The 14,414-nt window shown below is 39.1% G+C and overlaps 1 protein-coding gene across 1 annotated transcript; it reads left to right on the top strand.

The window, feature by feature from the left end:
- The first annotated feature begins 6,833 nt into the window (after positions 1 to 6,833).
- Positions 6,834 to 12,620, top strand: jam2b (junctional adhesion molecule 2b). Its single transcript, XM_054615775.1, has 10 exons — positions 6,834 to 6,904; positions 9,292 to 9,357; positions 10,162 to 10,272; positions 10,437 to 10,586; positions 10,982 to 11,163; positions 11,269 to 11,377; positions 11,471 to 11,578; positions 12,321 to 12,339; positions 12,441 to 12,483; positions 12,582 to 12,620. The coding sequence occupies exons 1-10, from the start codon at positions 6,853 to 6,855 to the stop codon at positions 12,618 to 12,620; spliced, it is 879 nt and encodes a 292-aa protein (XP_054471750.1). The 5' UTR covers positions 6,834 to 6,852.
- Positions 12,621 to 14,414: the final 1,794 nt, after the last annotated feature.

The raw sequence follows: 14,414 nt of genomic DNA, 5'->3' as shown, positions 1-14,414 counted from the left end.
GGTGGATCTATGAGATAGTGGAGACAGAATGTAAATACCTTCGCATCTGCAGCCGTCTTTGGCCCTTTGAAGAACTGGTAACACTTCCCCTCAAGTATTACACCAGGACAATGGCTCTGCCCTGTGGCCAAATGTGAAATTACAGCATTCTCAATCTATCAAATCTATCTTAAACAAAACTCTCATGTACATTAAGAAACAAAGATTTGTGTTAACTATAATCTTCCCTCTTGTCCATGCTGTGTGTATGAATATGCTTTACCTTGCTTGTGTTGATTTGGTGATAGTCTTGTTTCTTCAGGGTTTTTAACACCCTGCCTCATCAAACCTCTTCTGTCGCTTTTAGCCGCCACACCAATCTGAACTCCTCCATCAAACACAGTATGGTCTTCCATTTCTGGGAGCCCCACTGAAGACTGCATCTCCTCCCTGACAAACTCACTCCCTGGTTCCTCCATATTCAAATAGTCTTGAGTCTAGAGGGTGACTGACAGGATTTTGATTCTGAAAAGCTGCCCTCAAAGGCTTTTCCACTTCTGAAAGCTCAGTGTTGTCGTCATCCAGTGGCTCCAGCTCCATGATTGGCTCTTCATCTGAAACATTGTCCCTCTCCTGGATAAGCCCCACCTCCTCCTCTGACAGAGGTTTATTGACAGGATCTTGATCTTGAAATGTCCCGCTCATAGACTTTTCCTCCTCCGAAAGCTCCGTGTGTTCTTCTTCCAGTGGCTCCAGCTCCATGATTGGTTCTCCATCTAAAACGTAGTCCATCTCACTCATAAGCAACTGCCCCTCCTCTGACAGAGGTTTATTGACAGGATTTTGATCTTGAAATGTCCCACTCATAGACTTTTCCTCCGCTGATAGCTCTGTGTGTTCTTCTTCCAGTGGCTCCAGCTCCATGATTGGTTTTCCATCTAAAGCGTAGTCCATCTCACTCATAAGATTTGTACATGATATAATGAAATAAACACGGCGTTGATGATTAACCAGACTTTCCTTAAGGACGTGACAAAACTCATTGTGACCAAATCACAGTCAGAAACATTTTAACTTCAGTCTTTAAAGCAAATAAATGACTGAAATTTTGCTGAGACTAAACACAATGTCTTTAGTGACTAGGATGTGTTAACAGAACCTAAATGGCTTGCAAAATGTAAATTTCAATAAAATCCCTCTTTTGGAAAATACACTTTTAGAAATATGTTATAATGACATCTCTTACCTGCTAGGCTCAGTGAGAATAATGCCAGCGTCTTCATCTTGACCTGTTTGTATTCAGGATTGTAGACTGTGATTTACTGTCATATGTGCCTTCTACCTTTCAGTTATTGCCACCTGTCCATGTGCTCTTCTCTTTGCGACTGCTATTGATCTGTGTTGGGTTAATCTTTACAAACACCGTTAGTCCTACCGCTTTTATTTCCAATTTCTCTCAGTTAGTCATAAACCAGGGCCTTCCCGTTACCTTATCTTGTCAAAAGCTCTTATTTTTTCTCTTTTGTTTCCTCTTGGAAGGCAGTACACAATAATTATGATAGTAGAAAGTTCACATTGTAAAAACTCTTCTGAAGAAGTAAACAACCAGGAAAGTATACAATCATACCTGATACAGAACTTTTCTTAAGACGGAGCAAAACTTTAAAGATTCACTTTATATATAGAGATATATAAAGTGAATCTGTTTTCACACATCAAACATTTGTTTTCAATGTTTGCAAAATACTGAAACTATAGATGAAGTTTATTGATTCTTTATTGAAAATGGGTGAATAAGAGAATTAGTTTGAGACCAAGGTTAAACTGTCACCTCATGTAAAAACAATAAAAGCTATTGATTGTTCTCATCCATCGGCTGGAGCTCCATGATTGGTTCTCCAGCTAAAACGTAGTCCTTCTCACCCATAGGCAGCTCCCCCTCCTCTGGGAGAGGGTGACTGACAGGATTTTGATTCTGAAAAGCTGCCCTCAAAGGCTTTTCCACTTCTGAAAGCTCAGTGTTGTCGTCATCCAGTGGCTCCAGCTCCATGATTGGCTCTTCATCTGAAACATTGTCCCTCTCCTGGATAAGCCCCACCTCCTCCTCTGACAGAGGTTTATTGACAGGATCTTGATCTTGAAATGTCCCGCTCATAGACTTTTCCTCCTCCGAAAGCTCCGTGTGTTCTTCTTCCAGTGGCTCCAGCTCCATGATTGGTTCTCCATCTAAAACGTAGTCCATCTCACTCATAAGCAACTGCCCCTCCTCTGACAGAGGTTTATTGACAGGATTTTGATCTTGAAATGTCCCGCTCATAGACTTTTCCTCCGCTGATAGCTCTGTGTGTTCTTCTTCCAGTGGCTCCAGCTCCATGATTGGTTCTCCATCTAAAACGTAGTCCATCTCACTCATAAGCAACTGCCCCTCCTCTGACAGAGGTTTATTGACAGGATTTTGATCTTGAAATGTCCCGCTCATAGACTTTTCCTCCGCTGATAGCTCTGTGTGTTCTTCTTCCAGTGGCTCCAGCTCCATGATTGGTTTTCCATCTAAAGCGTAGTCCATCTCACTCATAAGCAGCTGCCCCTCTGACAGAGGGTTATTGACAGGATCTTGATTCTGAAATGTCGCCTTTAAAGACTTTTCCTCATCTGACAGCTCCGTGTTTTTGTCTTCAAGTGGCTCCAGCTCCATGATTGACTCGCCCACATTTTCATATTTTCCCTCCATGTCAATGTGCCTCTCTTCGATCTCCCGGCCTGTTTCGATCTCTGCCTCGTGGTTCATTTGCACCTGAAACTCCTCTTGAACATCTGGCTCTACCTTAACCTCTGATTTTACCTTAAATTCTGGGTCATCGTTAAGCTCTGGCTCCATCTCAACCTCTGGCTCCACATCAGCGTTTAGTTCAGCCATAACTTCTGGATTCAGATTTACTTCTGGCTCCACATTAGCCTCTAGATCTTCCTTAACATCTGGCTCTGCTTTAACATCTAGCTCGTTCTTACTCTCTTTCTTCACTTCACCCTCTTGCTCCTCTCTAACTTGTGGCTTTACCTTGGTCTCTAGTCCCACCATACTCGGCTTCATGTCCACTGGCACTGGAGCTTCTTTCTGCTCCTCGGATCTTGGCTTGATTTGTGGCACAGGATCTTCCACCACCACATGACCCTGCAGAGGAACCCTGTCTCCCAGCAGAGGGCTCTGTTCTCGTTCAGTCAACACAGGGTTTTGTGCCACACCAGGAGCAAATGGTGGCATTCCCAGAGCCACTGCAAAGAGGAAATAAAAGATTAAATTGGGGGTGAAATAAGGCCGATTCCCTTACCTAACCCAATGGAGGAATGATAAGACAATAGTCCTTTGGACACAGACATACTATCCCCTCAGACTGTAAGAGACACTAAACTGCTGAGTCATGTGTAATTGTGTTGTGTTTCCATGTAGTTGTTTTGAAGTTCTGTTGTTTTTATAAACTCTTTGTTCTGTCTTTTTGTTTTTTTGTTGTAGTTTTGTGTCTATTTTGGGTCGTTTTGCATCTTTTGGCAGTAATGTGATGGACTTTCGAGCAAGAAATATCAAGAGTCACTTCAAGGCTCTGGTCAGTAATCCATCCGTGCCTACACTTATTATCACATAAAGCAGGACTACAGTCATGCTGTTATGCAGTTTATGTGGAGTACAGCATGAATAAGATATAAAACAATTGGTTTATATTCAAACCAAGTTCCAATTGTATCAAATTCTCATAGCAATTACTTTTATTCATAGTTTTATTGCTCATAAAAGCAGTTAAAGTGTGAATGAGTGAATGTGCCGTATAAAGAATTTAAATTGTAAATCATGAACAATTACCAATAACAAATAATAATAACGATTTGTACATGATATAATGAAATAAACACGGCGTTGATGATTAACCAGACTTTCCTTAAGGACGTGACAAAACTCATTGTGACCAAATCACAGTCAGAAACATTTTAACTTCAGTCTTTAAAGCAAATAAATGACTGAAATTTTGCTGAGACTAAACACAATGTCTTTAGTGACTAGGATGTGTTAACAGAACCTAAATGGCTTGCAAAATGTAAATTTCAATAAAATCCCTCTTTTGGAAAATACACTTTTAGAAATATGTTATAATGACATCTCTTACCTGCTAGGCTCAGTGAGAATAATGCCAGCGTCTTCATCTTGACCTGTTTGTATTCAGGATTGTAGACTGTGATTTACTGTCATATGTGCCTTCTACCTTTCAGTTATTGCCACCTGTCCATGTGCTCTTCTCTTTGCGACTGCTATTGATCTGTGTTGGGTTAATCTTTACAAACACCGTTAGTCCTACCGCTTTTATTTCCAATATCTCTCAGTTAGTCATAAACCAGGGCCTTTCCGTTACCTTATCTTATCAAAAGCTCTTATTTTTTCTCTTTTGTTTCCTCTTGGAAGGCAGTACACAATAATTATGATAGTAGAAAGTTCACATCGTAAAAGCTCTTCTGAAGAAGTAAACAACCAGGAAAGTATACAATCATACCTGATACAGAACTTTTCTTAAGACGGAGCAAAATTTGTTTTGTGGATGTAGTCTTAATATTTTTTTTGGCCACAGAACTTTTCTTAAGACGGACTTAAAGATTCACTTTATATATAGAGATATATAAAGATTCACTTTATGAATATGAATTGTTTTCACACATCAAACATTTGTTTTCAATGTTTGCAAAATACTGAAACTATAGATGAAGTTTATTGATTCTTTATTGAAAATGGGTGAATAAGAGAATTAGTTTGAGACCAAGGTTAAACTGTCACCTCATGTAAAAACAATAAAAGATATGATTGAAAAAAACTGACTATTTTTGACAATTTTGCTAACAAACCTGCCACAAAGTTGAAATAGTAGGCATGTAATTATCACACCAATCTTCAACTTAGATCTGGACCATGACCTGTTAAATAATTAACTGTAATTTATTGGTATTATTAGTAACACATTTCATCTCTTATCTTAACATTGTGTTTCTCGTGTTCTCTGCTTCCTGTGTGTTTATTGTGCTCCCCTATTTGTCTCTTGCTGCGTTCCAAATCTCATTCTATACCTTTTAACTGTTCATACATACTGTAGCTGACCTTACAAAGTACATACTGTTGCAGGAAGTATGTATTCAATTGGGTACTACTTTGTTATAACGTCGCACCTTGAACTTCGACCCTTTTGCTGATATGTTTTGATTGTGGGTCAGAAAACAAACGCATGAAGCACGCAGGCTTGCATACAATAAAATGCGCCCAGATGCAATAGGACATCCTGGTATTTATGCCGTATTGCATTTGACATATATTGGAACATACTAGTTCTTTTTCATAAACTACGGTGGATTTACAAAGACGTCGCTACTGATTCCGCAACACCTCTCACACACCAACCAAGCACGACAGAACGTACCTCAGAGCCTGTTTCACACCTTTTCACACATTTTTTAAGGAAACAAGTCGTTCAACCTGGAAACCGTTACAAAATGGTGCACACCGTTTTCAGATTGTCAACATTGTGAATTGAAACAAAACTACTTGGTTATGATTAGACAACAAAACTACTTATACATTTAGTAAAACATCTTTATTTGGTTTAAAATAGGTGTTTCTTATGCAATTTAAGTGACACTCTATAACCTAAAATAAGTTGAGAGGAGGAAAGTTCTGTGTTTGTTCACTTCGACCTCGTGCAACGTGTGAGGAGGACAGCTGTTTAAGTGACTCCTCAAACTGGTTGTCAGCAAAGACCATAGTGCATTTAAAGTCACCCCTTCATCCATATATGATTCACTATCTGGGGGAGATTTGTTTATGTAAACCATGTCCGTGTACAGTGAGCAGTGGGTGTTGAGCTGTGTTGTTATGGATGTGTGTGGACCATGACAGCAGTGTGTGTCCTGCTCACAGCGGAGCAGCTGGGGTTGCTGATTGTGAACAGGTGCTGCAGCAGAGATTCTGTGACTTTGTATTTCTCTCGTATGCGTGTGCACACGTGTCTGCATGGCTGGCCCCTGTGTGTGTCTTTGTGTGTGCATATGGCCACAAATGTAAGCATGTGTGCACATTAACGAGAATGAGCGACAATGAGCTGTTGTGTGGCTGCTGGTGGAGAGAAACCTAATAGCCAAGGACACAGTAGCTCAGCCGGCAGCTGTCCCATCTCTGCACCTCCTATTACACCCACAACTCTAACCATGGTGATATCTGTCTTTTTAAGTTCAGATGGAAAGTGTCTTGCTTCTGAGAAAATGATGGCACTAACAGGGCAGTTCAAATAACTACTTACACGTAATGCTTTCACTTGAGAACAAAATCATTTTCCTGTTTTTTTCTGAGTTAACTAGAAACCTCAAGATCCCTAGATAAGCTTTCATTTTTTTTAAAAGCTTGATTTTATGGAAGCAAAACATGTCCCGTCATTCTAGTTTCATCCAGATTTATTTTGGTTTGGTTCATTAGGAGACTTGTGTCTTTAAGTAATATATTATAATATAATATATATTTTTATTAGTTCGTGCATTCAGGACTGAAGATAATCAGGTAATCGCTCTCACATCGGTCAGAGAACTCCAGCTTCTCGCAGTATTTAAAGAGATCTCGTTTATTCCCCCCCATGGATTCTCAGATGTTCAGGGACATCAGTGGTCTCCCTGAACTTCTTAGGACAGCAGCAGCTCTCTCCCCTCTGTGCGCGCCCCCGTCAGTTGTCCAGGATCAGCGAGTATGCGCGCATGCTGCAGATGAAACTTGAAGAAGCTGCTGAGAGTTTGGAGTAAAACTCATCTCCAGACTGAACGGACCTCACTACGGATCTGAACTCAACGTGACTAGACATGAACACCATGAAGATATTGGCGCTGCCTCTTCTCATCACTTTAATGCAAAGTGAGTTTTTCTTCTGGGTTTATTTAACAATTTATGAAACCATAGCAAGTTATTAATCACATAAAAATAGTCTGCAATAGGCTTATATATATTGCTAGTAGTTTTCAGAGGAAGAAGTGCTTTAAGTTGTTCAACATGTGTTTGATCATTTATAATGTAAGCAGTTACGTTTTAAGAGCTTCTGCTAGTCTATATTTCCACAGTCTGTGGTGTGTTTTTATTAGTATACTCATATGACATAACAAACAACTGTGTTGTCTCAGATTATCATCTCAAAATGGTAGGGTTTGCATTGAAAAAACGAATAAAATGTAATTCCTATACCAAAGGAGACAAGGGACTGTACACAAATGATTGGTGTGGGGAGGGGGGGATCAACCTAATGTTTCACTTACATAAAAAAAAGACCATCAACAGTGTTACAGTTGTATTTATACTCTGCTCTTGGAGAAAAAAAACTGCAATACCATCACCGCAATATTTCTTATTACGACTCAGTTCACCATTTAAAAAAGGCAAAGCATACATACAATATTGTGGTGTACCATACTCTTTGAAAATCCCCTTAATATGAAAATGGTACAATCATACCAGATTTATATTGTGACGACTCCTTGTGATTTGAACATGAAGCAGACTGATTGGTTTGTTGTTCTGGTCATGTTTTATTGATCCATCATTTGTGAGATTTAGTTTGTGCATGTTCAGTGGAGGAGCTGTGCTGTGTTCAGGGACTGCATCAGAGGTTGACAATGTAAAGGGGGTGGTTGATGTCCGGCTCCTTACATCAAACTGGAGATCCACAGGGTGATGAAACACATCTCGTGGCCCCGCGGAGGAGTCCGAGATCCCAACGTTTCAGTTTGAAGATAGCCGCTGACTGACCCTGTCTTTGATTGGACCGAGATGAAAACAACCACTGGCTATCAGGAAAAATGCATTTGAAGTCGCTGTGGGATTTCTAAGGGGCAGAGACTGCTTTCCAAACAACATGCTTTATGTTGATAATTGCAGCTTTGACGTGTGTTTTGATCTTTCTTGTATTTACTCATGAGGACCAAATTTCCTGACAGAGATTAACAGATTTAGACATCCTCAGTAAGGACAAGGCTGGTGAACAAATGTATTTTCTTTTTCTTTCTTTTAGTGTCCAGTAAATGCTAATGGCATGGTATTATGATTGGTAATACTGAATTTAAACTGATTATAATGATTTTAATACATGTAATCAATGCATTTTATTATGATTTCACATTTCAAATTTATTCTATTTAAAACATCAATGACAATATGGACATCGTGTCTTTAACATGAACTAGAAATTTAATGTTTGCAGTGTATTTTAGAATATATTGCATGTGTGTTTTCTGCTAACATACTGGTTAACAGTTCATGGCAAAAATTCAGTTCAACGGTTAAATGAGGTTTAGGTTAGGCTGAGGGTCAGGGTTAAAGGTTCAATCAGTGTAGAGTGTAGTGCAGATATCTGGGTGTGTGTGTTATTGTGCCAGCTGGGGAGGGTAAGGTTACTGTCACAAAGAGCTGCTTTGTCTCCGAAAGAAAAGCATGCTTTCCATGCACACACACACACACACACACACACACACACACACACACACACACACACACACACACACACACACACACACACACACACACACCAGTAATTTACCAGTAATACACAAAAACAAAACAACACAAAAAACTGTATAACATCAATTGAAATTTATTCGTATTTAACTATATTTTGGTAAAACTTTGATTTTATTTTTTGCTGCTGTGGAAACTTTCTTTCATAGAAATTCATCATCAACGAATTCAAGCTGACTATAGCCGCTGAACTCTAAAGATTTTGGGCATTTACAGCATGTTTGTATACTTCTATGCATTTTTTGTGGGGGAATGTAATGTAGGCTCTGTCAGTGTGTGTGTGTGTGTGTGTGTGTGTGTGTGTGTGTGTGTGTGTGTGTGTGTGTGTGTGTGTGTGTGTGTGTGTGTGTGTGTGTGTGCTGGAGGGACAGTTCACCAGAAGAGGTTATCAGTTGGGGATAAAGCAGCTTGTCAGAGAGTCATCCATCACCTGCATTCCTACACACCACCGCTCCTGGTACCGCCAGGATGGAGTTAAACACACCATGTGTCTCGGAGTTCATGTATGTGTCCACACATAAAGAGAGTAGATATGCAGCATTGTGGGTTATTAATGTACGTTTTGTATATGAATCCATGACTGGTATGTGCAGGCTGATACTCATCCCCATGGACTTTTTGTCCTGTGTACAACAGCGAGATGTAATTGTTTTTCTAGTCAATAGTGTGAGCAGAATAAAGATGGTAAAAACGATTTTACAATTTACAACCACTGGTTTGTCCTCTCTTCCCTGCAGGTTCTGTCTGCCTGTCAGTGACAGTAAGCAGCAGTAAACCCAAAGTGGAGGTCCACGAGCACACAGGTGAGACTGTGCAATATCATTTAATTAACCTTCAAAATGACTACATCTCTAAAGAACAACATTGTATAATGTGTTTAAAGCTTTTGGTCTTTCTAAACATTTGTCTTATCTTTAATGTTTTACTGATTCGCCTTGAATACAAGAGCAACTTTAAACCCTGTTATACCAAATTCACCATGTTTTCCAATGGATTTTGCCCTCAAATTCCAAATTATAGTAATAAAAAAACACAAGAAAGGTTGACATTATGTTTTAGGTATCTGAACTGTAATATCAGATGAGTGGGAGTAGCAGTGGAGTAATGAATGGTGTTAATAATTAGTATGATAATGGACACATTTAGGAACAATTTGACAGCAAAATTGAGATGGGGTGAGATATTATCTTTGATGTCTGCTTTTCTCTTTTGCTTGTCATTCCAAAACAAATCAGTCAACTTAACAAACAAACCAGTGGAAAACAGATTTATATAATTAAACTTAAATTACTCTTATCTTCTTTAATAAGAATACTAGATACAACATACATTTAATAATAATTTGGAAAACGAACTAAGATAAAGGGGAAACAGAAGATAACTAATTTCATGCTACAAAAAGAAGGGGAAAAATATGAACTTAACAAAAACAGCCTTCAATATACATTTGACCTGCCCTTTAAACCTGAACACATCCAATAATACTTAATGCTCAACACTTTTGTAACAAAAAGGCAACAGATTACAGGAAGTTAACTGCAAATTCAAGCAAAAGTATATCTACTGTATTCAAAAAGTAATTTTACTGCTGTGCTTTTTGTCCTCAGATGCTGTGCTCGCCTGTGAGTTCAGGACAGAGAAAGATCCGAACCCTCGCATCGAGTGGAAGAAGAAAGGAAAGGGGGTGACGTTTGTGTACTTTAATCACAAATTTACTGGTGAGTAAAGACCTTTACTGCACAAATTCCTTTGATTTCCCTCAGCTGAAATGGCTGATATTTTGCTGCTTTCATCACATCATCCTTTCATTATTACCTTTTGATTTATCTTTTTTTAAGCCAGTAGTTAAGCTTTGTCCATCCTCCATCTCATTCCACTATAGGGTCTTATGCAGCACGGGCAAAGATGGAAGGAGCGACGCTGACGATACACTCTGTTACTCAGAAAGACTCGGGGGAATATCGCTGCGAGGTGACAGCCAGCGAGGACCACGTCAACCTCGGGGAAGCCACTGTTACCCTCAATGTGCTCGGTAGGACGGGAAACATGCATGTGTTTTATGCATATATTAGGGTGAATGTATGAGTACCTATGTGAGACAAATGAACAGTAAACTTGTGTAATTTGCTTGGTTTTTGTCCAGGAAAGCACGTTGGACATTAAATGCTGCCTTTAAAGTCACAGTGATATTAAAGTTAGAGCATCTTTAGCTTCTGTAATCTGTTTTAAGACTTTTCAAGAAAAAAAACATTATCATGAATAATATTGGTAATACAACATAAATTTAAATATACAGAGATGGAGGACTTTTTGCTAACTCATACTTTAAATTGGCAATAAAGTTCAAGTGTGACAAATTTCCGTAAATTCCCTTGTTTGTCATTTCACTGCATATTCATCCACTATTTTTCCTCCCCGCCTCCTTAGTGCCTCCTCACATCCCATCCTGCGAGGTCCCGAGCTCTGTGTTTGTGGGCTCAGGCCTGGAGCTTCTCTGTAAGGACAAACTCAGCGTGCCTCCTGCCACCTACCGCTGGTACAAAGACAACAGGGCTCTGACGGCCACGGCAGATACTCCATACAGCGTGGACACGAACAAGGGCACACTGGTGAGTACACACTAAATTACACAGACACTTAAATGCACCCAAGAGTATATAAACAAAGTTATGTCTTATGCTCTTGCCCTCTCATCTTGCCTTTGTTTGGAGCAGAAGTTTAAGAGTGTGTCCAGGACAGACGCAGGGATGTACCGCTGTGAGTCCTCCAACAGCGTGGGAGCGCCCAAGAGCTGTGTGGCCCAACAACTCAAAGTTGTTGAATGTGAGTGGTTTTGAATGTACTCCTCTTTGAAGTTTACATGTTTCACTCCACTCCATAAACACTGAGGAAATCCTTTCTCTCCACTCCTTCTAGATCCTTTGAATATGACGATTTTGATAGCAGGTGCTGCAGGTTTTGTGGCACTCGTCCTTCTCTGCTGCATCTGTGTGTGTGTCTGCCGACGCCGAGGCTGCTGCAAGAGTGAGTAGTGTGATGCTGCTCTGTGTGTGTGACTATATGGATGAGTGTGTGAGGTTTCAGTACGTTCCTGTCTTACAATGATTGCTTATACATTAGAGGTGTTTGCATTTATAAAGTATAAAATACAGGTAAAAACTGTAAGTATTCAGATAATTTACTTGAGTTGAAGTAAAAACAAGTATAAATACCAAGATGTAAATAAAATACTTCAATGCGAATTAGAAAGGTCTCAAATTCAAAATCGTACTCAAGTAAGAGTATTTAAAAAAAGAGTATGAAAAAAAAATGGTCAAACTCACAGATAAGTATCAACCCTCAGTGCAGTTTCAAGCTTTAGGGAATGTTCTAGGTTCTCGTTGTTTTGGTTTGACCACAACATTACTGTTTAGGTATAGTTTTCCTGCTCTTATCAGCCTTGTTTTCAGTAAAACAAGCTCTTCTAAATTCACTGTACAAACACCTGCTCAGCACCAAACAGCAGACAGACAAAATTGGCTGGTGAGTAGTGGAGCATTTAGCTGCTAACGAGACAGAGACTCCCTCCGGAGAGCTACAAGGGAGTGAATATTGGACTTACATTAGTCAGGTGGACAGAAACAAGAGTCTTAATGCAGACTTGAGTAAATGTACTAATTACTATCCAACACTGGCAACAGATTAAGAAACACACGAACAACTTCTTTGGCAAGTGTGACAGTGATCATTGATGTTAACTATTCTTCTTTGTTGTTTCTCTGAACAGAAAACAACAAAACAAAAAGGTAAGGGTTTTCCTTGTCGGTCTGATTCTTGTTTTGGCCTGTAGCTGTGTGTTATTGGCTGGTAATGAGCTCAGACTGAACCGCCTCTGTTTGTCTTTCAGCAGCAAGTCCTACAACCCTCCTCCTCCTCCTCCCATCCGCAATGTGAGTGATCAGAGGGATCGTTATCGGGCTGTTTGGTTCACTGGGTCCCTAGCTAATTAAAGGAAATGATTCATTTTATGTCTCTTTGCTCTCTGCAGATCAAGCACTACAAACAAACTCACTCCTTCATGATCTGAAGGTGAAACACTCTCTCACTTTGACGTCAAACCATCCAGTCAGAACCATGGCCTTGCTTTTGGACGGCTGCTCACTGCATTCTGGGACGGACAGATCTTCAGATATAAAGCAAAAACAAAGAGTTAAACAGACTTTGTCAAAACCTTGACTCTTCCTAAATGCTGGCATTTATGCATTTTTATAGTTTGGAAGATGGTTCCTACTTTAATATCTTCTACAAACTCACAGTTCTGTAAATATGGGTTTAACTCAGCCCCTTTAAATGCTATTACCATGTTAAGGCATTTTTTAAATCTTGTTTTTAGAGTATCTTCCCCACTCATTCCCGCACTTCAGTATAAGTTTTAGCTCTTTTACGCCCCCTATATGCAATGAACTGTCATTCACCCACACTTGACAAATATCCTACTGTATAGCTTTTATCCTTCTTATTGCCTTTTTTTTTATATTTAGATGCAGAGATGTTGATTTATATGAGGACGTTTTTTTTTCTCTTGTCATTTTTGTTATATACTTGTGTGTTGATCTCATAATTGTTTAATCTTTGGCTGTATAAATTCAAATGTGAATTGAGCGACAGATGAACGGGTGTCTACACACACTGAACGGTGCTTTGGAAGCTTTTATAATCTTTGATACTATTTTGATTATTCTATGTCTTGTTCAATAAAGAAAGATGAAACAAAAATAGCCCAGAACAGAGTTTATTGGCTTATTGGTGGTATAAAAGCCAGGGTGTGGGAATAGGAAGTTTAATGGGGATTGGATCAATGTCAATAAAAGCAGCATGTGATAAAAGATAACCATCCACAAGAAGAAAAATAAATAGTTTGGATGTATGGCATAGCTTGGGTTATAGCCTTCTTAATATTTAATATTACTACAAAACTAAAAACATTCCCATCAGCCTCAGCTGTTTATGTTAAATACTAATTAGCATATGTAAGCATGCTAACATGTTGAAAGAAAATAGTAAACATGGCGAACATCCGCATATTAGCCTTGTGAGCAGTACTATGAGATAATACATAGGCCTACATAGATATCTACATACATAATACATATATACTGTATATATCTCATGCATTTTAGCTGGCCAATGTTAGCATTTAATGCTAGCTCAAAACTGTTGTTCCTAAGTAAAGCCTCTAGCATGGCTCCTGACTCCTTTTATTGCTTATTGATATTACATTAACTCAATACATTCTTCATTATTGTGTTTAGTTAGATCGAAATAAATGATTCACTAGGCTCTCCTGTTTCCTTTTTAGTAAAGGGCATACAGTTGCTAAGTGTTAAATAAATATATATATATATATATATATATAATAAATAAATATATAGTACTGTACTGTAGAAAGTAGTACTTTGATGTATTGGGTGTTTTTAATGGAACATATCCTGCTCTTACCAACCAGATGTACAGATGTAAGGTGTTTTCTTTTGTTAGCGGTAGTTACAGACAGCCGTGTTGGAGAAGGGAGCTTTTACTATTAGATAGTGTCATCACCTATCAACTCTTATTTATCTAACTCCATTTGAATTTTGTCTGTCTGTTCCTTTCTATCAAGCAGAGTTTTGAGACTTACAAAGGTGTAGTGCTTCCCTTTGACCAGACGACAATCTAGTTGGCTGTGATCAATGTTCCTTTATTGAACACCAGATGGCACCAAAGCACCGACTGTATCAGCTCATACATAAGAATACAGACAGTGTCAGCCACCAGCACCAGAAATCTATTTTGGTACATGGTCATAACCCTCTCTAATGATTGCATTAAGAGCCTCTTATTG

Source organism: Anoplopoma fimbria, chromosome 16 (genome assembly GCF_027596085.1).
Source record: "Anoplopoma fimbria isolate UVic2021 breed Golden Eagle Sablefish chromosome 16, Afim_UVic_2022, whole genome shotgun sequence".
In the NCBI taxonomy this organism is placed as follows: Eukaryota; Metazoa; Chordata; class Actinopteri; order Perciformes; family Anoplopomatidae; genus Anoplopoma; species Anoplopoma fimbria.
This window is presented reverse-complemented; position numbering and strand designations above follow the sequence as displayed.

What these genes read in the sequence shown, in the direction of transcription:
- jam2b (XM_054615775.1), top strand. Translation starts at nt 6,853, where the DNA reads ATGAACACCATGAAGATATTGGCGCTGCCTCTTCTCATCACTTTAATG. An exon ending in TCTCATCACTTTAATGCAAA is followed by an intron (nt 6,905 to 9,291) that starts GTGAGTTTTTCT and finishes TCTTCCCTGCAG; the next exon opens with GTTCTGTCTGCCTGTCAGTG. An exon ending in CTTTAATCACAAATTTACTG is followed by an intron (nt 10,273 to 10,436) that starts GTGAGTAAAGAC and finishes ATTCCACTATAG; the next exon opens with GGTCTTATGCAGCACGGGCA.